This window comes from Lethenteron reissneri, chromosome 19, assembly GCF_015708825.2.
Source record: "Lethenteron reissneri isolate LAM-NWPU_2019-01 chromosome 19, ASM1570882v1, whole genome shotgun sequence".
In the NCBI taxonomy this organism is placed as follows: domain Eukaryota; kingdom Metazoa; phylum Chordata; class Hyperoartia; order Petromyzontiformes; family Petromyzontidae; genus Lethenteron; species Lethenteron reissneri.
Window position 1 is genome coordinate 12,672,123 of NC_083797.1, and position 27,751 is coordinate 12,699,873.

Here is a 27,751-nt window from a genome sequence, read left to right on the forward strand (position 1 = left end):
CCCACTCTTGCGAATTACGTCATGGGATCTTTAACGTCCACCCTGAAGCAGACGGCGTGCGTTATAGTATGGTTACCACGCAGACCGCAGTGTTAACCAGGGTGGCCGCTGGGGTTCCAACTGTGAACGTCCGCCATGAGCGGCGGACGCACCACGGTGAGGCCGTGTGAGCGCCTTGCCGGGTTTGTTCACGGGGCAGTTCGGGGTGTTCATTGAGCTCACCACGTCATCGGTCGCTGAAAAGCAAAGGGGGAATCTTGCCGACGGCTGCTAGCATGCAGAGACAGAACGTGAGGGGTCCAATGTGAGAGGTTGTGACTCCAGCCACGTCTGACGTAAAAGTTAAATGACGATGCGAGAGAAATCCGCTGAGGGCGCGGGCTAGAAGCAGCAACAGCAGTGGTGACAATTCAGCTGTAGCATCCTCATTGTCGTTATCATCATTATCCTCCCTCGAAAAGTCAACAACTTTTGTTTACATTTCTTGAAGAGCTACCGACTCGCAGCATAGAAACATTATCACTTCAACCACCGGTTGAGGAACACACATGGTTACGGATGGATATGGATCTGTTTCATTGTCTTCACGTTCAAACGTTGACCATGACTCAGCAACTGTGGCGACGCCTGAGCGTGGCTACGTAGCCCTAGCGTGTGTGGGAATGTCCCCTGTTGCCCGTGACACCTCTGTCGTGTATCAGTCCAGCGGGACGATGGGTGTGAGACAAATGTGAACCTCCTCAAGCCGCGAAATTATCATTGTTTTGTTTGTCGCGTTTTCAGCGCAACAGCTCACCGATCACCTCCCGTTTTGAGAAATGAGAGTAAATCTGGAATTCGGGACAATGCATTGGAACTTGGCAGCATCGTGGCGGAGTTGAGGCATTACCGTGTCAAAGCAGCCAAGGGCACAAGCGGAAGGCCGGAAGGAAACCTTTGTAGCGCCCTCCCTGTCGTAGTTGCATTCGTGCCTTGTCTTGTGTTTGTACCCAATTGCTGAGCGGTTGATATTTTACCATCACGGGAGAGCCTCAATGATTGGACTTGGTAAATCCTGGAGCAGAGGGCTTCCCCCGGTCTCCTGAATCCTACGTCACGTTGGCTGAAATGTGGCCATTTGAGGTGGCGCCGTGGTTCAGTGGGCACGTAATGGCTGTGACAGAAGCAATGAGCCAACACTGCCGTGGTGGCGAGATGTTAACTCCCTCGCCTGGTATATCGGCGGTCGTGGATTCGATCCCGACCCTGACACCTGTGTATTTGGAGTTTGCATGTTCTATCCGTGGTTTTTCCCTCCACATTTACAATCAATGCGCGTTTTAGAGTATATTTGGCTGCTATAAATTTCCACATCTTAAGCCACTTCGTTGAGCCATTACTTGTGACAGCCAATTCGCTTCTGAAAAAGAGCTACACAGCTCAGTGGAACTTACCCGGTAAAATTGAAATAGTTTTTAGTTTAGTTTATCAGGTAACTTTTGAAGTACATTATATGTAGCCAATAGCCACGTTTGGTTCTTCCTCAGTGCCTTGGGGTCTCGAGCAATGCCCCAGAATCATCTCGGTCTGCGTCTCCATTCAGACTTTGCGTTGTCTTGGCGCAGCCGGCGCTCGTGCTGCTCTCTCTGTGCTGCGTGGCAGCCACAGTCACCGTTGCGCTTATTAGCTCTTTCCGTCAAGTCTATGTTTTCGTTCACTCAAACAAAAACCCATTATTCTCTTCACTTAGGTAACGGCTGGCATTGCGCGTGTCCTCCCTCCCACCCACCGATAGAGAGCGAGTGGAAGATTTTGGTGGTGACGGGCGACGGGCCGGACTCGGGCACGGAGGCGACCGTGAGCCTCGTGGTGTACGGAGAGCACGGGGCGTCGCGGACGCTGCTGCTCGGCTCCGGGGAGAGCCACCTCTTCAAGCCGCGCAGCGTCGACAGCTTCCGGGTGAGGAGGCCGAGCCATCGCGACGACGGCCGAGGTTGCGGTGCTGAGCGGTCGTGCGTTCGCAGCTCTTTGCTGGGGAATCGCGGTGCGTGCTATGGTCGCTATGTTCAGATGTTAACTGCCTCGCCTGGTGTACAGGATGTCGTGGGTTCGAGCCCGACCCTGACGCCTGCTGTATATTTGGAGTTTGCATGCATCTCTCCCCGTGGTGGCGTAGATTATTTTTGCGGTTTCTACGGGTTTTCTCTCGACGTTTAAAATGACCATGCGTTTTGAAAGTTTGGCTGCTACGTATACATTTTCACGTGATAAGCCACTTCGTTGAGCTATCATTTTTGGTCAGGTCGCTTCTGAAAAAAAGGACTCTATAGCTTAGTGGGCCTTACCTGGTAAAATAAAAAAATGTTTATCATTTAGTGATACACACAATGGACACTAGTGATCCCACGATGTTATTTGAAATTGCCTGGGCCTTGTGTGCCGGCGCCATTTTGCTAAATTTCGTAAATTCCTCGCAAATTTGTTTTAATTGAGAAGCCGCACGGCATCATCGCCGCCACTGGCAGACTGATGCCCTCTTGCAGACCGCTGGGGCAGCATATCAGGTGATCATGATGATGCCTCAAAGGAGCAGGAGGCCTTGCATCGTTGGCAGCCACTCAGCAACAGCAACAATGGGAGGTGGAGGGAGAAACGCTCACATTCAACAGTCGGCGCAGTGGGGGGGGGGCACAGATAGTCCATGAGCACTAACCAGATATCAGGTAACTCACTGGTCAGTACAACCTGAGGTGTCATCACTTGAAGTTTCCAATTGTCTCTGTGTGGTCCTTAACAGTGAATTACGTGATAACCACTTGAAATGAGTGGGTTATCAAATAAAGCACTTTTTATCCATGTACTGTATATACATTGTTAAGACTGTTTTAAGAGGACCTGTGTATTATTCTGCACCGGTGTACCGTCAGTACATCCATATACTGTATAGTGCGAAGCGGTGGTGCAGTGTTTAGTGCACTGCGCTATGAACCCCATGGCCCGAGTTCGATTCCCACTAAAAAACAACACATACATATACACCCGTGCGTTCCGCGGCTGCTAGATCTCTCTGCCGGAGCTGGGGGAGCTGTACAAGTTGCGCGTGGGCCACTCGGGCGTGGGCGAGGCCTCTGCCTGGTTCCTGGAGCGCGTGCGCCTCAAGCCGGCGGGCGGCCGCCCCCTGGAGCTGCCCGTGACCCGCTGGCTCGCCGACGACCGAGACGACGGCGACACCTGGAGGGAGGTGCCCGTTCCCCGGCCCGGAAAACGCCTCCTACCCGGTGAAATGCCGCGCCCCGCGGTTCCCCTTTGTCTCCTCCGTGGCGACGTTGTTTTGCACGCATCGCACCGGGTGCTCATTCAGACCTTGGTGAGGCCCCAGGACCGGTTCGGATATTGGTCACTGTTGTTGGCTGCGACATGGGAATCAAACTCGGGCCACGGGATTTATAGCGAAGTGTGCTAACCACTGCGCCACCGCTTCCCACTGTGCTGTATATATATACAGCAAACCCTTTTCTCCAGCGCCAAATGTATTGGGGTACAGTTCGCCGATTGACCGCCCCTGTGGCTCGACCACTCGCGGTTTGGCCGCGAAATTCCTGTACGCGTCGTAACTGCACGGTGACGCCCTTGACCTCGCTTTGGGCCTAGGGTCACGGTCAAAGGGGCTTCTTCATCGTCACTTCATCTCTTCAGCTGTCGTGAGAATCGACGCATAACCTGCGCGGTTCACGCTTACGGGTACCCCATCCTCCATTTGGCTCAAGAGTTGAGTTTTGCTTCACGGCGACGCATTTCACTGCTGTCCCTCTGGCTTTGGGTCTTCCCTTTTATTCGCCACTGCTTTGGTGCTACGCCGGTACCCGGCTCTGTAACCTGCCCTCCTGCACGGTTCGTCCCACCCATCGCAAACCTCCTCTTCGTCCAGATCGCATCTCTCCAACGCTTTTTTGCCTACACTCTAATCTGCAAGTTTCTTACCCTGTCATGCCGTGCCATTCCTAGCAACCTCTTAGCAGTAATGGCTGCTGTTTTTGTCCATATTAATTGAAATAGGAAATAATTTGATTCACACTAAATGTGCGTGTATATTTCTACATGCGCAGTCAAGTTAACGCTGCTGCCTAATCAAGCCAATGAACAGACCCAGGGGCTTTGTCGCTGCCGTGTTTGAGATGTCGCTGTCGTTGTTATTGAGACGCCAATGGTTGTTGCTCACAAGTCGATGGTTGTTCGTGGCCCACAGTGGTGGTGTACCAGCTGAGCGTGCTGACGGGCGGACGCGCGGGAGCCGACACGGACGCGCGCGTGCACGCGTCACTCTGGGGCGAGCGGGGCGACTCGGGGGCCCGACTTCTGCACCGCTCCCTCAACAACCCCATCCCCTTCCAGGAGGGGCAGGTGTGGAGGCCGGCACTGGGTGTGGGGGGGGGGTGGCACGGGGAGGGGGACGGATAATGTGGGAGTGCGAGGAGAGGATGGTTTGTGATAGCGCGTGAATTTACATTCCGGTTGGCGTGTGGACTCAGCCCTTTTTTAAATCCTTTATTAAATCCTTTATATTAAGTTCGCTTGCTTGCTTGCATGCTTGCGTGCTTGCTTGCTTACGACCGTGCAAATCTTTCGGTCGTTTTTTAACCCACTTCCCGTGATCCAATCGAGCTGACATTTTGCACACAGACTCGTTGTGCTAGACAATTAATGTTCGTGAAAAAAAAATTCAAAAATTTTACACTTATTAGGCAAAAAAATTGTATTTTACATTTATTCAAAAATAACTCATTCATGGCTTTGGCTGAACGTCACAGTGTAGGATCCCAGAGCGTAACCCCTCCACAGGCCGTGGCGGAGTAGCGCAGTTGGTAGCGCCCTCGCTTCCCATGCCAAAGGTCGCGGGATCGATCCCCGCGTTCTCCACAGGCGAATATATTTTTAAATCCTTTATATTAAGTTCGCTTGCTTGCTTAGGACCGTGCAAATCTTTCGCTCGTTTTTTAACCCACTTCCCGTGATCCAATCGAGCTGACATTTTCCACACAGACTCGTTGTGTGTGACGATTAATGTTCGTGAAAAATTTTTTCCAAAATTTTACACTGTTTAGGGAAAACAAATTAAATATTTAATTACCAATTGCTTAATACTGGCAGACAATCATCTGACCCATAAGTGGCAGCCATCTCAAGCCAGAGGACGAGAAGACTCTAGCCGCCACGCATATAAAGGATTTATAGTCAAAAACTTTGTTTTTACGGGTTTACTTGTTAAATCCTTTATATTAAGTTCACTTGCTTGCTTGCTTAGGACCGTGCAAATCATTCGGTCGTTTTTTAACCCACTTCCCGTGATTCAATCGAGCTGACATTTTGCACACAGACTCGTTGTTTCGTGAAAATTTGTTTTCGTGAAAAAAAAATTTCCAAAATTTGTACACTTTTTAGGAATTTTTTTTCATATTTAATTTAAAATACCAATGTGATAAAAATGAAACTCTTACTCAATAAAAACAGAAATGAATAATAAAATAAAACCGATGCCATGCACATAAAGGATTTATAGTGAAAACTTTGTTTTTACGGGTTAATTTTTATTAAGTTTGCTTGCTTGCTTGCTTAGGACCGTGCAAATCTTTCGGTCGTTTTTTAACCCACTTCCCGTGATCCAATCGAGCTGACATTTTGCACACAGACTCGTTGTGCGTGACAATGAATTTTCGTGAATTTTTTTTTCCAAAATTTTACACTGCTTAGGGAAATTTTTTTAAATATTTATTTACCAATTGGTTAATGCTGGCACACAATCATCTGACCCATAGGTGGCAGCCATCTCAAGCCAACGGACGAGAGGACTCTAGCCGCCCCAATGTCACGCATATAAAGGATTATAGTGAAAAACTTAGTTTTTACGGGTTACTTTTTCCGACCAATAATATTGTGTGAAGTCAAAAGCTGTTGTCCTTATGGATAGATAGTCCCTCTCCATAGACACTTCCTTACTTTCTTTCTTCCAAAGAAGCCACTGGAGCTATGCACTTTTAAATGTAGATTGCAAACTAATTTCTTTAGAACTGATTGTTGTTGTTGTTAGTGTGTTGTCCTTCCCCCACACCTCCGATTAGCAGAGTTGGCTTCGTATGGTGCGAAAGAAGTTCAACATACATACATACACGTAGATACATGTACTTAACGCTGGCTCAGAACTACAAATAGAAGATCCCCGCTATCTGACTTGAGCGCATGATGTCCGACGTCTCGCTTCGCACGCTGGGACCTTCAGGAATTTTATTCTAAGCTCCCAGCGAGTGCAGCGAAACGTAGGACATCGTTGCCGAACAACACGTGGTACAACCCTACAAAGATAAAGACCCCCTGTATAGCCTTGGCAAACTATTGGGGCAGGTGCTGTTAGTGAGCATCTATGAAGGCCCGTATGGCACACGAGGGGGGTGGGTGGCCAGCACCATGCACGGCCGCATTTATCTACCTCGTGGAGATATTTACACTCCACACAAGGTACTCTTTTTAGGCTGAGTCGATCTACACACAAGCACGCGACCGCTCACCTACACGCACACACACGTGTCGGAGAGTTTCACAGCCCCACAGCAACAACAAACGTAGCGGGAGAGCGTCTGCAGAATGTCACTCCCATCGAGATGGAAGCAGCGAACAGTTCTCACTTGTGGGATGCGGGCCGTGGTCGCGTGCATCCGGCCTGGTTCTGGTGGCGACTCACGGTGCTGTCGCCACACGCCGCCAATCCCCCTCCCTCTCTCCCTCCCTTTCGCTCGCTTGCTTGCTCGCTCTCGCAGATGGACGTGTTCCGGCTGGAGGCCGTTTCCCTGGGGGAGCTCCGCAAGGTGGTGATCGGTCACGACGGCACGAGCCCAGGTGACGTTCCGAAAGCATGGCCGACCGTGGCTCGACCGGCTTCAAAATTCCCCCCCCCCGCTTTCGTTCGAATGAGCGCCGCTATCGTCGTTAGAGCGCGCCGCGTAGTAAACTGGCGAGACTGATCGAGGTTTTTTGCGTGAGCCTGCTCCCCCGACTCCTCGCGCAGCTACGAACCCTTTCATTCTGCTGCAGGGCAAGGCTGGTTCCTGGACAGGGTCGTCGTGAAAGTGACGGGCAGCGAATTGGACAGGGAATACGTCTTCCCGTGCGAGAGGTGGGTACGTGTGCATGAGAGGGCACCGTCGTGGCGAGATGTTCACTACCTCGCCTGGTTTATCGAAGGTCGTGGGCTCGATCCCGACCCTGACGCCTGTATCTTTGGAGTTTGCGTGTCCCTCTCCACGTGGTTGCGTGGATTTTCCTCCGGATCCTCCGGTCAACATGCATTTAAGAGTACTTGACTGCTATACATTTACACGTGATAAGCCACTTCGTTGAGCTATCATTTGTGGCCAAGTCGCTTCTGAAAGAGAGCTATATGGCTTAGTGGGCCTTACCTGGTAAAACAAAAAATTGTTTAGTTTAATAGAAGAAAAAAGTTTTTATTTAGCGTATACCCATCTCGTGGTGCCTGTGTATGTGATGTGCGCTGGAAGTGGCGACGCAGCGATTAGCGTGCCGCGCTTCGAACCTGCTGACCTGAGTTCAATTCCTGGCCACTGTTGAGACAACCTCTGCAGTCTGCACGGTGTGGGGAGGCCCTTTTTCAGCAATGGATTAACAAAGAGGCTGTACACATACATTATCAATATTATAAGCTAGCCTTTTGCCCATCCTAGGACGGAAGCTGTAATAGTTACGTAAAGAAACGTCTGCGTAGAGTTATTTATTTTGAGTAACTTTCAAGAAAGAAACGTCAAATTTAAAGCGAATTTGCGTAAATTTTTTTTATTGCTTATGATAGTAATGACGGGGGGCCTATTTTGCAGTGACGTCACGTACGGATGTAGCACTGTGCTGCGTAGATTTATTGTTGACCGTCACTTTCTGTAAAGAAACGTCGTCATATTTGAAGCGACTTTGCAGAAAAAAAAATCTTTCCACTCGACCTTTTTCCGCGTGAGTGTAAAAATTCACCCGCTCATGATTATTTTAATGACGGGAGCGGGGTGCGGCATGTGGAGTGACGTCACGCGCGTTACACATATTTCTGGGCTATTGTACTAGTAATCAAGGCATCGTTTCACACCTATGCGCTTCTCCGGCCGTCTCGAACACTCTTCCTTCCGATATTAGGAAGCCTCTGGAGCTATGGCACTTTTACATCTAGATTGAAAACTCATTTCTTTTGAACTGCTTTTGATGTTTAGTTTGTTGTCCTTCCCCTGCACCTCCGATTAGAATGGTTGGCTACGTACAGTGCAAAAAAAGTTCAACATACATACGTACATAGTGAGCGTGGCAGTGAGAGGAAGGCCATCACGTTCGCAGGCCATAACGCATTTCGTGCGACATGTGGCATGAAGGTGGCTGGACCAGGGCAGGGATGACGGAAAGGTGGAGCGGGAGCTGGAGGCTCAAGGTAAGTCCAGGTGGAACCACGCGCGGCCATGTGCGGCGAGGGTGGCCGGGTGGTGAGGGCTTACACGGTGCTCGTGTCACGAACCGCGAGCCCGCACGGTCGAGGGACTTATCTTATATCATCTAGATTTTATACATAGCGCCTTATTCCGAGGCGCTTTACAGCATTTATTTTTTAAAAACTGGTATGTACGATGAAAGTGGTTGAGGTAAAGGGTGGGGTTATTAAAAGTGGTGGTGTGGTGATGGTGACAGTTGGGAGAACAGGCGAGAGAGGTTAATGGAAGGGGTTGGAATTCAGCAACCATGTTTTACCACAGGTTTTACATGCAAACATATTTTCACCACAAGTATGTGTGGTGAATGCAAGACTTGATGTCTCGTAATAGGTGTCACCTCCAATGAGCAAGGTTGTCCACGTACGGTGCAAAAGAAGTTCAACGTACAGTACATACATTTGGTGTGTGACATCTTAACGTCTCCCGTATTTACTTGCCAGAAAGGGCGAAGCCATTCCTTTATTTTTTATCGTCTTTGATTCTGGCAAAAAAATGGTCCCAAAGAGAGATCTCGGTTTTAAATGGGACCGGCCTCCGACGTGAGAGTGTACGGCCATGGCGGAGAATCTGACCTGCGCTCGTGACACTTTCTTTTGCAGCTCCCATACTGATTGGCAAGACTCCGAAAAAAGGTGAGTTTACAATCAAGGCCGTTTTTTTTTGGGTCGTTAACCCACCACCACCCGACACAGCCAATTAGTAAGGTTTGTAACGTACCAATCAGTTACTACTTCAGCACACCGGTGTGTTGGAGAGTAAACCCACAACATTTACAATTTGAGTACGATGTTTCGCTGGTAATTACATCCAGCATCATCGGGCGGTTTTGTAAATGCTATGGGCAAGTGTTGTTCGCGAGTACCCATGAAGGCCAGCACGGCTCATGATGGGGTGGGTGGCCAGCACCAGTCCTGACCCCTGTCTCCCCAGTGGCAATGTTCTCACTTGAGTCTGAGTCGACCTAGGGGAGGCCCATGACCTGTTCAAATAATCGTCGAGGGGGAATCGAACTCGGGTCGCCGGGTTCATAGCACAGCCTGCTAACCGCTGCCCCACCGCTCCCCCCCCCCCCCCACGCACACAGACACGCGCTACCGCGTGACGGTGATCACGGCGTCCGACTCGCTGCCCCCGCTGGGCGCCTCGGCCTCCCTGGTGGCCTACGGCGCGCAGGGCCGCTCCGACGAGATGACCCTGCCGTCCGTGCGACCGGGCCACATGGGTTTCCTGCCCGGCTCCTCCGACACCTTCCTGGTTCGACTGACACAGCCCCCTGGACAGAGCATTCACACAACAAAAACAACCGCCATTCGAAACTAAGTGGCGGTGACGTCACCACGGCGCTTGTGCCAGGCTATGTGCACGTTAAGGCCACGTGAAGTGTCAAATGCCCGTTGGCTGGAGGTCATGGGGCAGACCCAAGTGCCATGGGTCGACTGACTGAGATGATTGGCCGCTGCATTCACACACAGCCTGGCATCGCGTTGAATTCCACTTGTCCCTTTTTGTATGGGATGGAGCAGGGATCGGCAAACCTGTGGCACTGGAGGCTCGTGCGGCTCTTTAAGGACCGCTTCGTGACGTCATTTATTAAGGACCACCGTCTCGTATTCACCACGTGCAATGCGGCTCCTGAAATATTGAGTTTTTTTTCACGTAATTCGAAAAGAAATGGCTCTTCTTGTTATTCTGCTTGCCGACCCCTGGGAAAGAGTGTCGCCCTCTGAGCACGCATGTGGTTTTCTCCGGGTGCTCCGATTTCCTTCCTTATTAATCGGCCAATAACACCTTTATAAATATAGATAGAGGACTGCAGAACTTGCAGGGGATTGGGTGCTGGCTCACCGCACGGCTGCTTCTTTTCCCGCTCGCCTGTGGTTCCTCCTCACGCCTCCGAGTTGGTATCTGTCTTCGAGAGTGAGCAGCAAATGTTGCAGCGGACGTCGCATTACAAGTGGGAAATGTTACATTATTACGTGATGCATGGATCAGAAACGTGGACACTGACTAGGGATAAAATATGTAAGTATATATGTATATTGAACTTCTTCCGCACCGTACGTAGGCCAACCATTGTGGGGAGCGGTGGTGTAGCGGTTAGCGCTCTGCGCTCCGAACCCGGTGACCCGAGTTCGATTCTGGCTCATGACCAACACTGGTGACGATTATCTGAACCGGTCTTGAGCCTCCCCTAGGTCGACTCAGCCTCAAATGAGTACCTGGTGCAGTGTGTAATTATCACCACGAGGAAAACAAAGGCGACCGGGCGTGGTATTGGCCACCCACCCCCTCGTATGCTGTGCCGGCCTTCATAGATGCTCGCTAACAGCTCTTATAGAGGGGATATAGAGGGGATCTTTTTCTTGTACGTTTAACTTCTTTCGCACCCTTATGTCCCGAAACTGTCGAGCTCTCGCCTGTGGGCTCAATCCTGCAACTCCCCCCCCCCCTTCAGGTGGACCCGGGCGACGTGGGGGAGCTCTACAAGGTGCGGCTGAGCGTGGAGGACCCCTCCGAGTGGCAGGGCTGGCACCTGGATGCGCTGCGGCTCGAGGAGGTGGCCACAGGGCACGTACTGGCACCCGCCGATGCCCGCGGGTGGCTTTCGCGCACGCGGGGCAAGCGCGGTACCACGCGGGAGTTTGCCGTGGCCCCCGAGGGACGGCCGCTCCTGCCCGGTGAGCGGGTGGTTTTCTGGAAAGGGCAGCGGGAGGGGCAGTGGGTGATGGTGAACGTGTGCGTTTAGTTTCGTTTTCGTGTTTAGGCTGTCCCCCCCCCGCACCTTCAAGTAGCACGATTGGCTATATACGTTGCGTAAGAAGTTCGACATATACACGTACGTGTACACGCACAGTCCGGCAGCCTGGGAGCCTTCTGAATCAATGTGGTTTCCAGCAGCGTTTGTTTAAATGGGTAAAGGATGAACTGCTCTTTACTTTACCGGGTTTAATCATCATGATTCTATCCCAGGATCTCGGCTGAGCCTTCTAAGCTCTATTTGATGTTAACAAGATTGTTATCAATCACAGTAACAGCCCAATTTACGATATCATTGCCCAGGTAGACGTAGTCCTCAAAGGTTCGGGACACATCCCGGCAGACGTTGCAAGATCTGAAATCGCTGCTATCCTCAAAAATGCTAAGAAATCCATTAGCAACATCAGCAAGGATGAGCGTTTTGAACTCGCTCAATTGAAAAAGAGATATGACAATGTCGTCATGAATAAAACCACTTACAACAACACAATTCAGGACCTTCTTAATGATGGCAGCTATACCAAAATCAATAGAGATCCTACCAACTGCCTGGCCACGAAAACCAACATTATCACTAATTCGACTTCTTTAATCGAACCGACGTGGAGACTGCTAGACCACCCATATTTTATGGCCTTCCAAAATCCATAAAGAAGGTACTCCACTCCGTCCTATCGTCTCCACCATTAACTCACCCACCTACAAACTGGCCGGATTTCTGTCTTTCACGAGCAAGACCACCTCAGCTGTACTTAGCTCACTTGGTTTCTCTAATCAAGGACATATCTATGTCTACAGATGATTTGCTTGTCAGTTTCGATGTAGTCTCCCTGTTCACCAAGGTACCTGTACCTGACACTATTGCAATCATTGAAGACTTGGTCCAACAGGGCCTGAATCCTGATGTACCAACTTTGGTGAGGCACTACCTTATCAACACTTACTTCACCTGGAATGGTACATTCTACAAACAAAATGAGTTCTCCCTTGTCGCCAGTGGTCGCGAATGTTTTCATGGAGAAATTTGAGACAGATGCCATCCATACATCCACCCTACGTCCCTTCTTGTGGAAGAGATACGTAGATGACACGTTCGTCATCTGGTCACATGGCCTGTCAGCACTGAACCAATTTTTCAACCCCATCAATTCCATACACCCATCTATCAAATTCACCATGGAAGTGGAAATTGATGGCAAGCTACCATTCCTGGATGTTTTAATCTAGAAGAGACCTGATGGCTCGTTGGGACACTGTCTACAGGAAAGCCACCCACACTGATTCCTATCTAAACCCTGATTCCCACCACCATCCAGCCCAGAAGAATTCCCTCATCAAAACACTACACCATAGGGCCCATTGCATCTCCAACCAGCACCATCTATCCAGTGAACTGGAGTACGTACACCAAGCCCTCAAGATGAATGGATATTAGGACCGCACAATCCGCAAAGCTGTATCCCCAACCATGGGTAAAGAACCATCTGAGGACCCAATCAAAACCATCACCTTGCCATACATAGCAGGGGTTACCAAAAATATTCCCAAAATCTTGAACAAACATAAGATTCAGATTCGATTAAACACAGTACACAAATTCCGTGACTTGATCCCATCTGTGAAAGATGTGATTCCTGACATGCAATACCCTGGTGTCTACAAACTAAGTTGTGTCTTTCGGTAGCAGTTACATTGGGGAAACGAAACGACATGTCTCGGACCGTGTTCGCGAACACAAGGCAGATTTGAAACACGGCAAAACCAATACCTCTGCCATGGCTGATCACTGCTTGAACACGGTGGGCTCACACAACATAGTCTTTTCCGAGACCAAGGTACTCTGCCCTTCGGGCTACCATCAAAGATGTGTTCATGAAGCCATCCAGATATATAAACACAGACATAACTTCAACCGATAAGATGGGTACAAATTGAGCAATCATTGGAAGGACGTTATTAACCAAGGAAATCCTTAACTGGTTGTTGATGTTTCCATCTTACCTGCCATTGTGAGCAGTTATTTCCGACTCTCTGAGTTACATTACCAATTTACATTACCAGGTAAAATGTCTTTACATTAACGGACTAAATGTCTCACTAACAAAGCCAACGTTGCCCCTTTCCCTCGATGTGGCGGTGGCTCTTGTTTTTTAGCAGACTATAACTGGCTGTGATGTTATTGTGTGTGTGTCTCTCTCTGTGTGTCTTTTTGTGTCTCTCGGTTTGTGTGTGTCTCTCTCTGTGTGTCACTTTGTGTGTGTCTCTCTCTGTGTGGGCATGTCTTTCTGCGTGTGCTTCTCTCTCTGGGTGTCTCTCTGTGTGTGTCTCTCTCTTTGCATGGGTGTGCCTCTCGGTGTGTGTCTCTCTCTCCTTCCCACGATGTGGTGTTGTCCCTCGTTTTTTTCCCCTCGTTTTCTAACGAGCTGGATGTCTCACTAGCACAGCCACCGTTGCGTTGGTTCGTTTGCATTGACATGCTCATCTCTCACAATACAATGGCCACCTCCTCAGCTCTCGCATCACCCCCCCTCCCCAATCTCGGTTCCCATCTTGGGATTTCCCACTCGCTTAGGCACAATCTCTAGCCCCCATCCTCTTGCCCGATGTGGCAACCCCTCCTCCATCCCTCTCGGCTCTATATATAAGGACTTGTTTCAGCAGCCTGTTTCTCTCTCCCACCTGAAGACGATTGCTTGTGTGGCGATAGAAACCTCGTGATCTATTATTTTTTCTACCGACGTGACTTTACCGAAAGAACCAAAGAGTATAGATTCCAGCAGTAATCACCCTAATCGTATTTTTGCATTGTTTGTTGTAACGTTCCGATCTGTCCCTACAGGACATCTGTAAACAAGAGCTTCATAGCTCATCGGATTCCTCCAGTATAAATAAATATTATAATTCGGGCGAGTATTTGTTTGGCCATTACCTTGACCGTGATTCAAAGTGGCGTCGTGCATCACAGTAGGAGATAAGAGCCCATGTCGGCAGAGGCTACTTTTAGATAAATTAACAAGTGACAAAATTACTGTCTCATTAACTCTTAACTAATTAACTATTAACGATTGGACCTGCAGAGAAACGGGATCCACTTGCATTCCCGTCCTCTATGTGGCGGCGGCTCTGCGATCTTACATTGACATGCTAATCTCTCAATACAATGGCCTCCTCCGCACCCTCATCGTGGAGGTAGCTCTCCAATCTTACATTGACATGCAAATTTCTCACTGTAACACCACTAGCCCCGCCCACTTCGTTTATGACCCTTGGGCTACACCCATTTCAAACCGTTAAAACAGCCTGCCTCAGCAGCTTTTCCCCCTCTTTTTTCTCCTGATGACCAATTGCTTGTGTTGGTATCGAAACATCGTGATATTTTTATTATTTTTTATTCACTTTATCTTTTTATTTATCATTTCATTGTTATTATTTTTTCTATCTAAGTGATTTTACCGAAAGACCCAAAGAATATGAATTCCTGCAGTCACGAAAGCTTTAAGTCAGGATTTAAAAATGTCAAATAGAAATGGGGAAATTATTTATTAAAAGATATTCTGAACGTTGACAGTGAACAACTATCTTGCCCCTGCCCGTCGCACCCCCCCCCCCGCCTCACGGTGCCAGTCCATCATTACGTGGTGTCCGTGCACGTGGGCGAGCGGTGGGGAGCCGAGACGTTTGCTGGCGTGTACATGACGCTGTATGGGGAGGCGGGCGACACCGGCTGTCGCAAGCTGCTGCGCTCGCTGCAACCGGGTCTCAAGTTCCAGCGGGGCCGGGTGAGTGATCCCGCTGGGCCGGTGGTGGAGGTGCGGCAAAGTTCCAGGTTCCTGGGGGGACCTCTGCGTGTTATTTCCTCCGTCTCCACGGCGGACGTGTCCTCGATCGCGTTCTCTCCTTCGTTGATACTTTGTTATAATTTTCTGACCCGCCCCTTCTGGACATCTGTGAAGAAGAGCTTCATAGCTCATCGGATTTCTCCATGATAAGTAATGATTCTGATTCTGACGAAACGATCCTCGCCCGCAATCCCGCTCACGTTTATTAACGTTCAACTCGACGTTTCCGCGCCGCGCACAGACGGACTCTTTCCTGGTGGAGGCGGTGTCGCTGGGGCAGGTGCGCAAGGTGGTGATCGGGCACGACGGGGAGGGATATGGCTCGGGGCTCTTCGTGAAGATGGTGACGGTGCGCGAGTCCAACTCGGCGGCGCGTGAGTCGCTCTTCCCGTGCTGGGCTTGGCTCGACGACCACATGGGCGAGCGCCGCACCGTGCGCAAGCTCCATCTCCTGGGTGAGGCGACGCGGCGCACTGGCACGGTACACTGGCATGGGATGGCACACTGGCACGGTACACTGGCATGTCACACTGGCACACTGGCACGGCATGGCACACTGGCATGGCATGGTGCACTGCCATAGGTAAACAGACTGTATTTGTTTAAACGTTAATCTAACTCCGCTGGTTCCAGCTCTCAGAATTCAAATTCGGGTTTTGTTGATATTCAACAATCGCTGCTTTCCATGACATGTCAAAAGTGTCGTTGACCTCATGGACAGTCACAGAATGCTGGTTCCGAGGTTCTGTGCTTTATCGTGTTGTGCCCGCATGCCTTGCCAGGCGAGAGGGCCGTGGCGGAGACGCCGAACCATCTCACGGAGTCTCGCCAGGCAGAGCGGAAGGAGGAGGAGGAGGAGAAGGATGACCTCTCGTCCACCTCGCAGTGGAAGATCACTGTGCTGGGAGCTCCCCGCTCCGACGGGGAGGAACAGGAGGAGGAGGAAGAAGGGAAGGAGGAGAAGGAGGAGGGGAGGGAGAAGGGGGAAGGAAAGGGTGGGGAGCACAGGGAGGCCCGGGCACCCCCGCACCTCCGGTTGGCGCTGTACGGCACGCGGGGCAGCGCCGTCCTGCACACCCATGTCCTGTCCTCCTGCCACGAGCTCACGGTGCCCCCCCCACTCCTCCGCCCTCCCGACCCCCCACCGCACCCCGGCACTTCAGTCGATCTTTATTTAACGTGGCAATATCGTCCTCAATGAAGTCGGCATTGGTTGCACATTACAGCAGAATGGGAACGCTACAGCGTACAGGAGTGTGGAACAAAAATAAAAAATACAAAAAATCCCATCACAACCTCAGCGGCTAACACCGAATGAGCAAAAGAAAGTGCAACCGTGCGCAATGAAGACATTGCATTTATATTTGTTAGCGAGGTTGGCTTCTTGCGGTGTGAAAGACGTTCAACATACATAGATACATGCAAAATATACGTGACGGAAGATAAACAATGGAATTTTTTTTTTTTATTGTGTGGGAAGGCAAGTCGGAACAGGTGTATCTTGCGTAGGCCACAACATTGAGTGACGCTCAACGAATTCCGGACGACCGGTGGCAGGGCGGTAGTGGCATGTTTATTTTGTTGCTCGTCTGTGCAGGATGGGGCCGTTCTGCTCTCTCTCCAAGATTTGTCAATCGGTTCATCGTCGTGCGACACGACGCCGACATCACCATTTGTGTTTTGTCACAGAGGCAATATTTGCCTTCAGTTAGCGCCGAAGGCTTGGGCACGGAAAAGAAAGACAAGTTTCTCACGGTAGCTTGTGAGCCAGACGAGCAATGGGGTCATGTTCCTAGGGCGGTGAGTTGATCTTCTCGGCCTCATGGCCAATCGCTGTACAAACAAAAAAATCACTACGTCTGGGGTCTTCACGCAACTCCGTTCATTCCAGCCACGAACATTAAATTCCTCACGATGACCACTCCTCACAGGGAATATCATAAACGTTCTGCGCGATTCGTCTTGCGACCTTACGCTGGGATCACCGTGAGAACGCGTCGTCTGCTGCCCCCCCCCCCGCATCCCTCCCCCCCCGTGCAGTGGGACGTGCCGCGCGTGGGGGAGCTGTTGAAGCTGCGAGCGTCCGTGGACCCCGAGGACGACGTGACCTCCGTGCCGCAGGAGGGGGGTGGCGGCGGCGGGGCCGGCGGGGGGAGTGGTGGGGGCTGGGGAGCTCCCCTGCCGGCGTGGCTCCTGCGAAGCGTGCGTTTCACGCCCCCCGCTGGGGGGCCCCCCGAGACGAGTTTCCTCGTCGAGGCGTGGCTGGGCGGGGGCCCCGGTGGGCGCTACGACGCCGAGGTACCGGCGCTGCGGCCAGGGGTCGACCCGCTCCCCGGTGAGTACGTGTGTGCGTTGCGTGTGTGTGCGTGTGTCCGTGTGTGCTTGTGTGCACGTGCGCATGCGTCAATGGAGGAGCTTCGTCAAGGACGCTACTGGACATTCGGTGGCAGTCGGCCTCCAGCAGCAACGGAGGGCGACGCTCGCAACGACGAGCGAAGCGTCAGGCGGCTAAAACGCAGCGAGTTGGCACAGTAGGGAGCATAAGCGGTACATCTGTCAGTCATCTCAGTCAGTCGACCAATGGCACCTGGGTCTGTCCCGTGAGCTCCTGTCAGCGACGAGCCTTCGATACTTCACGTGCAATTAAAGTGCACCTCGCCGAGCGCAAGCACTCTGGTGACGTCACCAGAACTTTGTGGCGAATTGTGGCTCTTTCTGTCCGTTCATTTGTGTGCACACATGTATATTGTTGCAGTATTGTAGTGGTTAGCGCACTGCACTAGGAAGCTTGTGAACCTCGCGAACCTGGCGACGCGAGTTGGATTCCCGCTCACTGTCAATATCAGTGCCGAATATCTGAACCCTCAGTTGGCTCAGCCTTCAATGAGCACACGGTGCGGCGGGAAAAGGCAGCCAGGTGTGTTTGCCTGCCACATCGCCCCCTCGAGCGCTGCGTCAGTCGCTAACGGCGATCCGCGTGGGTTTATGCGCGCGCAACGTCGTTCGTCTCTCTGCGTCCGCGCCACTGTCGCCACACGTGACCCCCCTGCCTGCCGCTGTCGCCGCGCGTGACCCCCCTGCCTGCCCCTGTCGCCACGCGTGACCCCCCTGCCTGCCACTGTCGCCGCGCGTGACCCCCCTGCCTGCCGCTGTCGCCACGCGTGACCCCCCTGCCTGCCACTGTCGCCGCGCGTGACCCCCCTGCCTGCTGCTGTCGCCGCGCGTGACCCCCCTGCCTGCCACTGTCGCCACACGTGACCCCCCTGCCTGCTACTGTCGCCACACGTGACCCCCCTGCCTGCCACTGTCGCCACACGTGACCCCCCTGCCTGCTACTGTCGCCACACGTGACCCCCCCTGCCTGCCACTGTCGCCACACGTGACCCCCCTGCCTGCCACTGTCGCCACGCGTGACCCCCCTGCCTGCCACTGTCGCCACGCGTGACCCCCCTGCCTGCCACTGTCGCCACGCGTGACCCCCCTGCCTGCCGCTATCGCCACGCGTGACCCCCCTGCCTGCCGCTGTCGCCGCGCGTGACCCCCCTGCCTGCCGCTGTCGCCACGCGTGACCCCCCCCCCCCTGCCTGCCACTGTCGCCACACGTGACCCCCCTGCCTGCCACTGTCGCCACACGTGACCCCCCTGCCTGCCGCTGTCGCCGCGCGTGACCCCCTTGCCTGCCACTGTCGCCACACGTGACCCCCCTGCCTGCCACTGTCGCCGCGCGTGACCCCCCTGCCTGCCACTGTCGCCACGCGTGACCCCCCTGCCTGCCACTGTCGCCACACGTGACCCCCCTGCCTGCCACTGTCGCCGCGCGTGACCCCCCTGCCTGCCACTGTCGCCACACGTGACCCCCCTGCCTGCCACTGTCGCCACACGTGACCCCCCTGCCTGCCACTGTCGCCACACGTGACCCCCCTGCCTGCCACTGTCGCCACGCGTGACCCCCCTGCCTGCCACTGTCGCCACGCGTGACCCCCCTGCCTGCCACTGTCGCCACGCGTGACCCCCCTGCCTGCCGCTATCGCCACGCGTGACCCCCCTGCCTGCCGCTGTCGCCGCGCGTGACCCCCCTGCCTGCCGCTGTCGCCACGCGTGCCCCCCCCCCCCCTGCCTGCCACTGTCGCCACACGTGACCCCCCTGCCTGCCACTGTCGCCACACGTGACCCCCCTGCCTGCCGCTGTCGCCGCGCGTGACCCCCTTGCCTGCCACTGTCGCCACACGTGACCCCCCTGCCTGCCACTGTCGCCGCGCGTGACCCCCCTGCCTGCCACTGTCGCCACGCGTGACCCCCCTGCCTGCCACTGTCGCCACACGTGACCCCCCTGCCTGCCACTGTCGCCGCGCGTGACCCCCCTGCCTGCCACTGTCGCCACACGTGACCCCCCTGCCTGCCACTGTCGCCACACGTGACCCCCTGCCTGCCACTGTCGCCACACGTGACCCCCCTGCCTGCCGCTGTCGCCGCGCGTGACCCCCTTGCCTGCCACTGTCGCCACACGTGACCCCCCTGCCTGCCACTGTCGCCGCGCGTGACCCCCCTGCCTGCCACTGTCGCCACGCGTGACCCCCCTCCTGCCACTGTCGCCACACGTGACCCCCCTGCCTGCCACTGTCGCCGCGCGTGACCCCCCTGCCTGCCACTGTCGCCACACGTGACCCCCCTGCCTGCCGCTGTCGCCGCGCGTGACCCCCCTGCCTGCCACTGTCGCCACACGTGACCCCCCTGCCTGCCACTGTCGCCGCGCGTGACCCCCCTGCCTGCCACTGTCGCCACACGTGACCCCCCTGCCTGCCGCTGTCGCCGCGCGTGACCCCCCTGCCTGCCACTGTCGCCACACATGACCCCCCTGCCTGCCACTGTCGCCGCGCGTGACCCCCCTGCCTGCCACTGTCGCCGCGCCAGCGCTGCTGTACGTGGTGGAGGTGCACACCGGGGAGGCGCGCGGCGGCGGGGCGGACGGCCGCGTGTGCGTCCACCTGCACGGGGAGCGCGGCGACTCGGGCCGCCGCTGGCTCGATGGCCGCCCCCGCGCATTCCGCAGGGGACAGGTGAGTGTAAGGGGGGGGGGGGGGCGGCACCTAGTTCTTCGCTAGTGCCGTCGGGTATGGGGGCACACCCCATAAGAAGAGGGTAAGTGGTCGAATTCGGCAATGCATGTGAATACAAGACGGTGGTTCTTTATAAACAGCGTCAGGAACCAGTCCTTAAAGAGCCGCATGCGGCTACGAAGCCGCAGGTTGCTGACCTCTGCCCTAGTCTAAGAGATTGCCAGGCGGTGACCCCTTCACCTTTACTGGAAATTGAAATTAAACTATACTCTTTGGGTCTTTCAGTAAAGTCACGTAGGTAGAAAAACAATAGATCACGACGTTTCGGACGCAACACAAGCGTCCGTCATCAGGCGAAAAATTGTGAGAAAGCTGCCACAAGCAAGGGGTTATATAAGTAAATGTAAGGCAAACAGCTAATCCGAGGAGGGGGAGGGATGGGAGGGGGGCTGCCATAACGAGTGAGCGGGTGGGGATGCAATTTACAGAGGGATTGGGGGCAGGAGGAGAAAAAAGCTGTGTTAGTGAATGTGACTCAGAAAGCCGAGAGAAGCTGCTAACAGAGGCGGGCAGGAAGGGGACATCACAGCCAGTTATGACCTAAACTGGTTAATAACGTCCTTCCAATGATTGATCAGTTTGTACCCATCCTCTCAGTTGAAATTGTGTCTGTGTTTATATATCTCGATGGCTTCATGGACAAATCTTTGATGGTAGCCCGAAGGTTTTCAGAGTACCTTGGTCTCGGAACAAACAATATCACAGTGATCAGCCACGGCAAATGCGTTGGTTCTGCTGTGTTTCAAATCTGCCTTGTGTTCACGAACACGGCTTATCATCTGGACTATTATAGCAGCTAAATGTGAATGGGAAAAACTGCGGGACCCGGAGAAAAATCCACGCGACCACGGGGAGAGAGACACGCAGACTCCAAATATACAGGCTTCAGGATTGGGATCGAACCCACGACCTCCTGTATACCAGGCGAGGCAGCTAACATCTCAACATGCAAACTCCAAATATCCAAGCGAGAGAGGTAACATTTTGCCACCGCGGCGCCCCAACATGTAACCAGACAGTGGAAAAACCTGAGGCGGAGTGCCTCTCCTGCTCCATGTGGAGCCGTGATATACCACCACTGACACTTGCCACTGTATCGTCCCCCCATGCCCCCCCCCCCGCCGTGCCCTTCCGTGTCTGCCCATACCCCCCCCCCCCCCCCCGTGTGCAGGTGGACGTGTTCAAGGTGGAAGCCGTGCACCTGGGAGAGCTGCGGTTGGTCACCGTGGGCTACAGTGGCCACAGGGAAGGTGCGGTGGCGATGGCTCGGCCTGGGGGTGGGAGAGAATGTTTATAAGCCGTCCTTCCCTGCGTGCTATCTTTTCGTCACAATTTTGCTGTGGTACAGCCATGCATGGTGTAAATATTAAACCGCCGTCGCCGTGTGCGGTTTTACCACGTTAGTGGGGTTGTCCCCCATCATATCGCCATGGTGGTGAGATGTTAACTACCTCGCCTGTTATACAGGAGGTCGTTGGTTCGATCGCAACCCTGATATTTGGAGTTTGCATGTTCTCCCCCATGGTCGCGTGGATTTTTATCCAGGCCCTCCGGTTTTTCCCTCCACATTTAGAAACATGCATTTAGAGTGTTTGGCTGATACAAATGTCCACGTGATAAGCCACTTCGTTGAGCTATTATTTGTGGCCAGGTCGCTTCTTAAAAAGAGCTATATATATATATTCATATTCTTAGGTTTTTTTCGGTAAAGTCATGTAGGTAAAAAAATAAAATTAATAAAAGTAAAATAAAATAAATATAAAATAAAAATCACGACGTTTCGGAGGCAACACAAGCTTCCGTCTTCAGGTGGAACCGTCACATCACGCTTGCTGTATCAAGTAAATGATAAATTCCAAGAGATACTACCCCGTATATATACTGGTTGAGGGGGGGGATGAGCCAGGACAGGCCCCCTTTTTATTATTATGGTAAGGTTGGTGCGGCTTGAGACTATGGCTAGTCTACATAACAAAGGACTGAGCCTTTGTTATGTTTATTTTACTTTTATTTTTTACCTACGTGACTTTTCCGAAAAAACCTAAGAATATGAATTCTTGCAGTCACGAAAGCTTTAAATCTAGAATTAAGAGCTATGTAGCTCAGTGGGCCTTACCTGGTAAAATAAAAATTGTTTAGTTTACATCAATGTGGAATTACCACCCATGTCTGTGACTCTCGTGGTGGTAACGTAATTCTCGCTGTTGTATTTGTGGGTCACTGTGTGTGCGTCCGCTTTTGCGCGTGCATGCAGTTGTGTGCACAGTGCGTGCACATGCTGACGTGTGTGTGCTGTTACGCGTGCTGTTATGTACACGATGTCAATGCGTATGCTGTGCATGCTGCATGTGCTGCGCTTGATGTGTGTGCTGCGGTTGCTCTGCAGGGGGCTGGCTGCTGGAGCGCGTGGTGGTGACCGAGGGGGAGGCCGCCATGCATCGCTGCGTCTTCTCCCACGGCGGCTGGATCATGGCGGCGCCGGGCGGGGGTCACGGGCCCGTGGAGGTGTCACTCTCGCTCACGGGTGCGACCTCGCGACCTTGCGACCTCACGATCCGGCGACCTCACGACCTTGTGACCTTACGCATCAACAAGCGACGCGGAGAGGAAGCTCTCGACTGCCTCGCCCGATGCGTCCCCGCGTTCTGCGATCTCATTGCTGCGTCCATGTCGCCCCCCCCCCCCCCCCGCCATCACTCTCCCACCGCTTCCTGTGCCCCGCAGAAAAACTGAAGGTGCTGCCGCCCGACCGGGCGAGGGGGGCGGCCGCACCGAGCAGGGGATTGTGGGACGCGTGGGTGATGTCGGCCGAGGCGGAGGGCCCGGGCATCTGGCCGCCGGCGGTGCACGCCGTGGCGTACGGAACGCTGGGGAAGTCGCCGCCGCTGCCCATCGGCAACGTGAACGACCGGCCCTTCCTGGTGAGACGGCCACGACGAGCTCCGAGAGGAGAGCGACCCAACGTCCCCGGTGCGGCCGGGATAGGGCCCGCGGTTTGCGAAAGCCTGTCCTGGTTTTTTTTCCCGAAAGCTTCGTGAAAATGATGATCTTGTCCCACTTTAAAGTGTTCCGGCTTCTCGCTCAAATTATGATACGGGCAAAAGATTGTGGGTTATACCCGAGCACTGGGCGGTGTTGGAAGTAGCATAGGCACCTGGGAGCCGTATGGGTGGCTTTGCGAGACTCCTCCGAGTGGTGAATCGTTCACGCGGTTTTTGATCAGGAGGCTAAAACTAAACTATAAAAAAAGATATTTTACCAAGTAAGGCTCACTGATCTGTATAGCTTTTTTTCAGAAGCGACCTCGCCACAAATGATATCATGTGGAGATTTATCGCAGCCAAATACTCTGAATGCACATTTACTAAATGTGGAGGGAAAAACCGGAGCACCCGGAGAAAAATCCACGTCACCACGGGGAAAACATGCAAATTTAAAATAGACAGCAGGCGTCAGGATCGGGATCGAGCCTACGACTTCCTTCCTGCATACCAGGCGACGGAGTTAACATCTGGCCACCGTGGCCCCTCACAAGATCGCGCGTTAGATACCGGCGGACGTTGACGGGCGTGCAGCGTGACGTGATGTCGCGTGAACTCTGTCGCCCGTGCCGCCCGTGTCTCGGTGGCAGCTGCATATCGGCGATGTCGGGGACCTCAGGAAGCTGTCCTTCGTCTGCACCGAGGGTCTGCATGGGAAGGGCATCCTCCTGAGCAAGGTGCCCCCCCCCCCCCCCTACCTCCTCCCCCAAATGCTCGCTGGTCACAGAATGAATTTGTTCCGCACACTTACAGCCTCGCCTGCCAGTGGGCATCGGGATAATTAGTTGGCTATGCGTAAGGTCACCAATCGTAAGGTCACAGGTTCAAAGCCTAGTCAAGGGGTCGACTCAACCAATGATCAACAGCTTCGTCATTATCAGTCATAATCGTGAGAATGATTTGTCGTTGATAGAGTCACTGCCTTTCACGCCAGGGCATCTCAGAGCACTCTACGCGCGATAAGGAACTTACGCCACATCTCACCTCGACACATTCGAAAGGCACCCTCAATGACAGCTGTCTCTGTGTGGCACAAGGTGACCCAGCACCTGGCCTGCAAGTGGGCATGAGTCTACCGGTAGAGGGCGATGATTATCACGTGTAATGCCAAATAAATAATATGCGGTCATTTTTTAATTTGGCAAAATTAGCACCGCGACGCCGGCACACAGTGGCCGATTTTGTGATGACTACAGGAGGTCTTTAACGTGCGCTGTGAAGGTAACGGCGCGTGGCGTTTTTATGATTATTGCACCTCCGATTTTCACGGTCGACTACGTACAGTGCGAAAGAAGTTCAACATGCACCCGCAGTATTAACTGCAACAGGCGGTGAACGCGCCACCGATAGGCCACGTCACTGCCCCACCATCAGCAGCATTCCTCTAGGGTCCCTGACATTTTTTCCGCTTTGTTGGCAGTTATTGACCTTGAGAATTACCACCGAACCCCTTTGGTCACCAGGCGCCGTCTGCCCGTGTTTCCAGGTGCGCCTGAAGGACCGTGACACGCGCGAGGAGCTCGGCTTCGAGGCCGCCGACGTGTGGCTGTTTGGCAAAGACGGCACGGAACCCGTGACAGAGCTGGCGGTGATCCGGCCGGACTGCCAGCCCCTCCTTGGTGAGGCGCGGTCTCCCTCCCCGTGCGACGATCCATTCGTCATCGTCGTCGCGTCACCGTCATTGAATTATAAACTTTGTGATCGTCATCATTATATGAAATCATCATTGTCATCCGCATAGTTACCTTGAACTTGAAATTACCTTCATCACCGGCCATCATTATCATGAGTCATCCGCATCACCACCATCATTCTTGAAAAATGTTGTGGTCATCTTAATTCACTTGAAACCACCGTCATCATCATCATTGTCACCACCACGATGTTCACACCCCTGGGCCTGTGCCCAGCAACCACGATAACAAATAACTGATGTGCCCCACACCGCACACCCTCCTCCTCTCCCACCCCCCTCCCCCCCCCACGTGTGCCGCTCGGCACGCGCGCAGACGTGGAGTACGAGGTCCGCGTGCGCACCGGGGACGTGCCGGCCGCGGGCACCCACGCGCCCGTCCACCTCACGCTCGTCGGGGAGTTCGGTGACACGGGCCCCCGGCCGCTGCGTCGCGGCGATCACCGCGACGCCTTCCTCCGCGGCCAGGTCCGGGTCTCGCCCCCCCCATCCCATCGTGCGCCGCCAATCCTGCGCAGCAACCCTGACATGCCGTCGCCGCTCGTTAACCGCACGCACGTCCCCACTCACAAGCCCGACGGCAACTGCGGTGACGTCGCCGCAGTACTTGTGCCAGGCTAGGTGCACCTTGAGGCCACGTAAAGTGTCGGAAGGCTCGCTGACAGGAGGTCACGGGACAGACTCAGCAGGTGCCGTGGGTTGAGTGACTCGAGATGACTGCTGCCAGATGCGCCAGCTGGGCCGCCTGCTGTGCCAACTTGCTGCGTTTTAGCCGCCCGGAGCTCCGCTCATTGTTGTGAGCGTCGCTCCTCTGCCCTCCGTTGTTGCTGGAGAGCGATTGCCTCCAACTGCCCAGTACCATCAATCACGAGCTTCCTCCTCCACAAGTTCCTCATTTCAGGCTGAGTCGACCTAGGGGGGGCCCAGGACCGGTTCAGATCATCGTCACCGGTGTTGGCCGTGAACGGTAATCGAACTCGGGTCACAGGGTTTGGAGGGCAGAGCGCTAACCACTACACCACCGCTCCCCACAACGGTTGGCTACATAGGGTGCGAAAGAAGTTCAACATACATATATATACGTGTGCCTTGCATATTTTATTCCTCGTCAGTGTCCACATTTCTGATAACATACATCACGGAATAATGTAACATCACCGGGATCGTAGCGCACCACCGCTCCCTACACACGCGCGCGCTCACAGACGCTCACGCACGCACGACCTCTGCATCCATCCACCGACCCCACGTCTGAAATGCCGCGTCGGCACCGCGCGTGCGCTGCAGACGTCGATGTTCGCGGTACGCGCCGTGGATCTGGGGCCGCTGACGTCTGTGCGGGTCGGCGTGCGCGCCGCCGGGCTCGGCTCGGGCTGGTTCCTCGACACCGTGGCGGTGCGGTGCTCCCCGGGGTCGCCGGGGTCGCGAGGGGCAGCCAGCTACGCAGAGCTCCTCTTCCCGTGCCGCCAGTGGCTCGACGACGGAGTCGGCGACCGCAGCACCGAGCGGACGCTGCGGCTGCTCGGGGAGACGCGGGACGGGCTCGGGGAGACGCCGGCGTCGCACGGTGAGAGGAGCTGGGGCCCTGCGGGGGGGGGAGCTCTGCCCGCTGTGAGGGAGGTTCCCCCCCAGGCCGAGTGCGGCTCTTTGAGGGCCGCTCTGCGACGTTTTTTTTTTATCAAGGACCCAACGTCTTGTATTCGCGTGCATTTGCGAAAAAAAATGTCTCTTCTTGTAAGTTTGGTTGCCTACCCCCTGCCCTAGGCAGACCTGCTTCCTGTTAGGTGAGCTAAGTGGAGGGTGAGCTGTGAGTAGGGTGAGCTGTGCGTAGGGTGAGCTGAGTGGAGGGTGAGTGACCAGCTTGCATATTGTTGAAAATGAGATGATCTATCTCAAGCGATTATCCAGGTGAAATGTGAGTATAATATAATAGATGTAATTAAAATCCACACAACAGGTGCTCTAGGGTAATGCAAGGCTTCATTGCTAGCAGAGGGCCATGCAGGGAATTCCATTGTTGCCGTCACCAATCTGCACCGAGCGGTGCGGTGATGTACGGTCAGATGACCCCCACAGCCCACACGGTTTTTGATAAGGCCCTCATCCAGCAGTGGATTTACAAAAGGGCTCTACGTATACAATCGGTTCTTAAAGCAAATGCGCTTGGGGTGCAGGGAGTGAGATGAAGTGGAAATTTGTTTTAATCCTTGCAAGAGGAGTATAATCTCTCCCTCTCTCCACGACTCTTTCTCCTTTTCCCTCTCCCTCCCTTCCTCTAACTCTTTGCCTCTCGTTTATTCTCCTTTCCTGCCTCTCCCTATCTCGCGCCACACATCTGTCTCTCGCTGCCCCTGTTCTGTCGCTGCAGGGGGCTCGTGGACCCTTCGCCTTCACACCGGTGACTTCCCGGATGCCGGCACGGAGCTGGGCGTCTCGGTGACGGTGTGCTGCCGGGCCGGCGCGGCGCTGCCCATCGGCGTGCCACGGGGGGCCCTGCGGGCCAGGGGCCGCCACTACGAGGCCTCGCTGGTGCTGCCCGAGGAGCTGGGCCCCGTCGTCAAAGTCCGCATCGAGATGGAGGAGGGCGAGGCCAGAGACAGCTGGTACTGCCGCAAGGTGCGTGAAGGGTGCGGTGGCAGCTGTAGTAGAAGCGGCGGCAGCGGCCGGCTGGCCGAATGGCCGGCCTTGTGTTGAACGCCGTACAGCTCAGTTCGACAGTACTTACCCCGTTATCTCCCTCCGTACATTAGCGCCCTCCACATTGAGTTTGTTGCAGTCTGTGGATGGTGCAGGG

At 54.0% G+C, this 27,751-nt stretch overlaps 1 protein-coding gene across 1 annotated transcript in view; it reads left to right on the forward strand.

Annotated features, from left to right (window-relative positions):
- The window catches only part of LOC133344041 (uncharacterized), a 106,772-nt gene that overhangs the window by 65,611 nt on the left and 13,410 nt on the right, over positions 1-27,751 (forward strand). Inside the window, 23 exon segments of the mRNA XM_061553992.1 lie at positions 1,775-1,938; positions 3,041-3,257; positions 4,226-4,380; positions 6,789-6,867; positions 7,063-7,144; positions 8,397-8,452; positions 9,110-9,142; positions 9,595-9,764; positions 10,966-11,188; positions 14,892-15,046; positions 15,348-15,561; positions 15,889-16,061; positions 16,119-16,214; positions 17,147-17,441; positions 20,018-20,163; positions 21,395-21,473; positions 22,610-22,747; positions 22,948-23,144; positions 23,855-23,941; positions 24,751-24,883; positions 25,274-25,425; positions 26,245-26,524; positions 27,326-27,573. Coding sequence (XP_061409976.1) covers positions 1,775-1,938; positions 3,041-3,257; positions 4,226-4,380; positions 6,789-6,867; positions 7,063-7,144; positions 8,397-8,452; positions 9,110-9,142; positions 9,595-9,764; positions 10,966-11,188; positions 14,892-15,046; positions 15,348-15,561; positions 15,889-16,061; positions 16,119-16,214; positions 17,147-17,441; positions 20,018-20,163; positions 21,395-21,473; positions 22,610-22,747; positions 22,948-23,144; positions 23,855-23,941; positions 24,751-24,883; positions 25,274-25,425; positions 26,245-26,524; positions 27,326-27,573 — 3,572 coding nt within the window.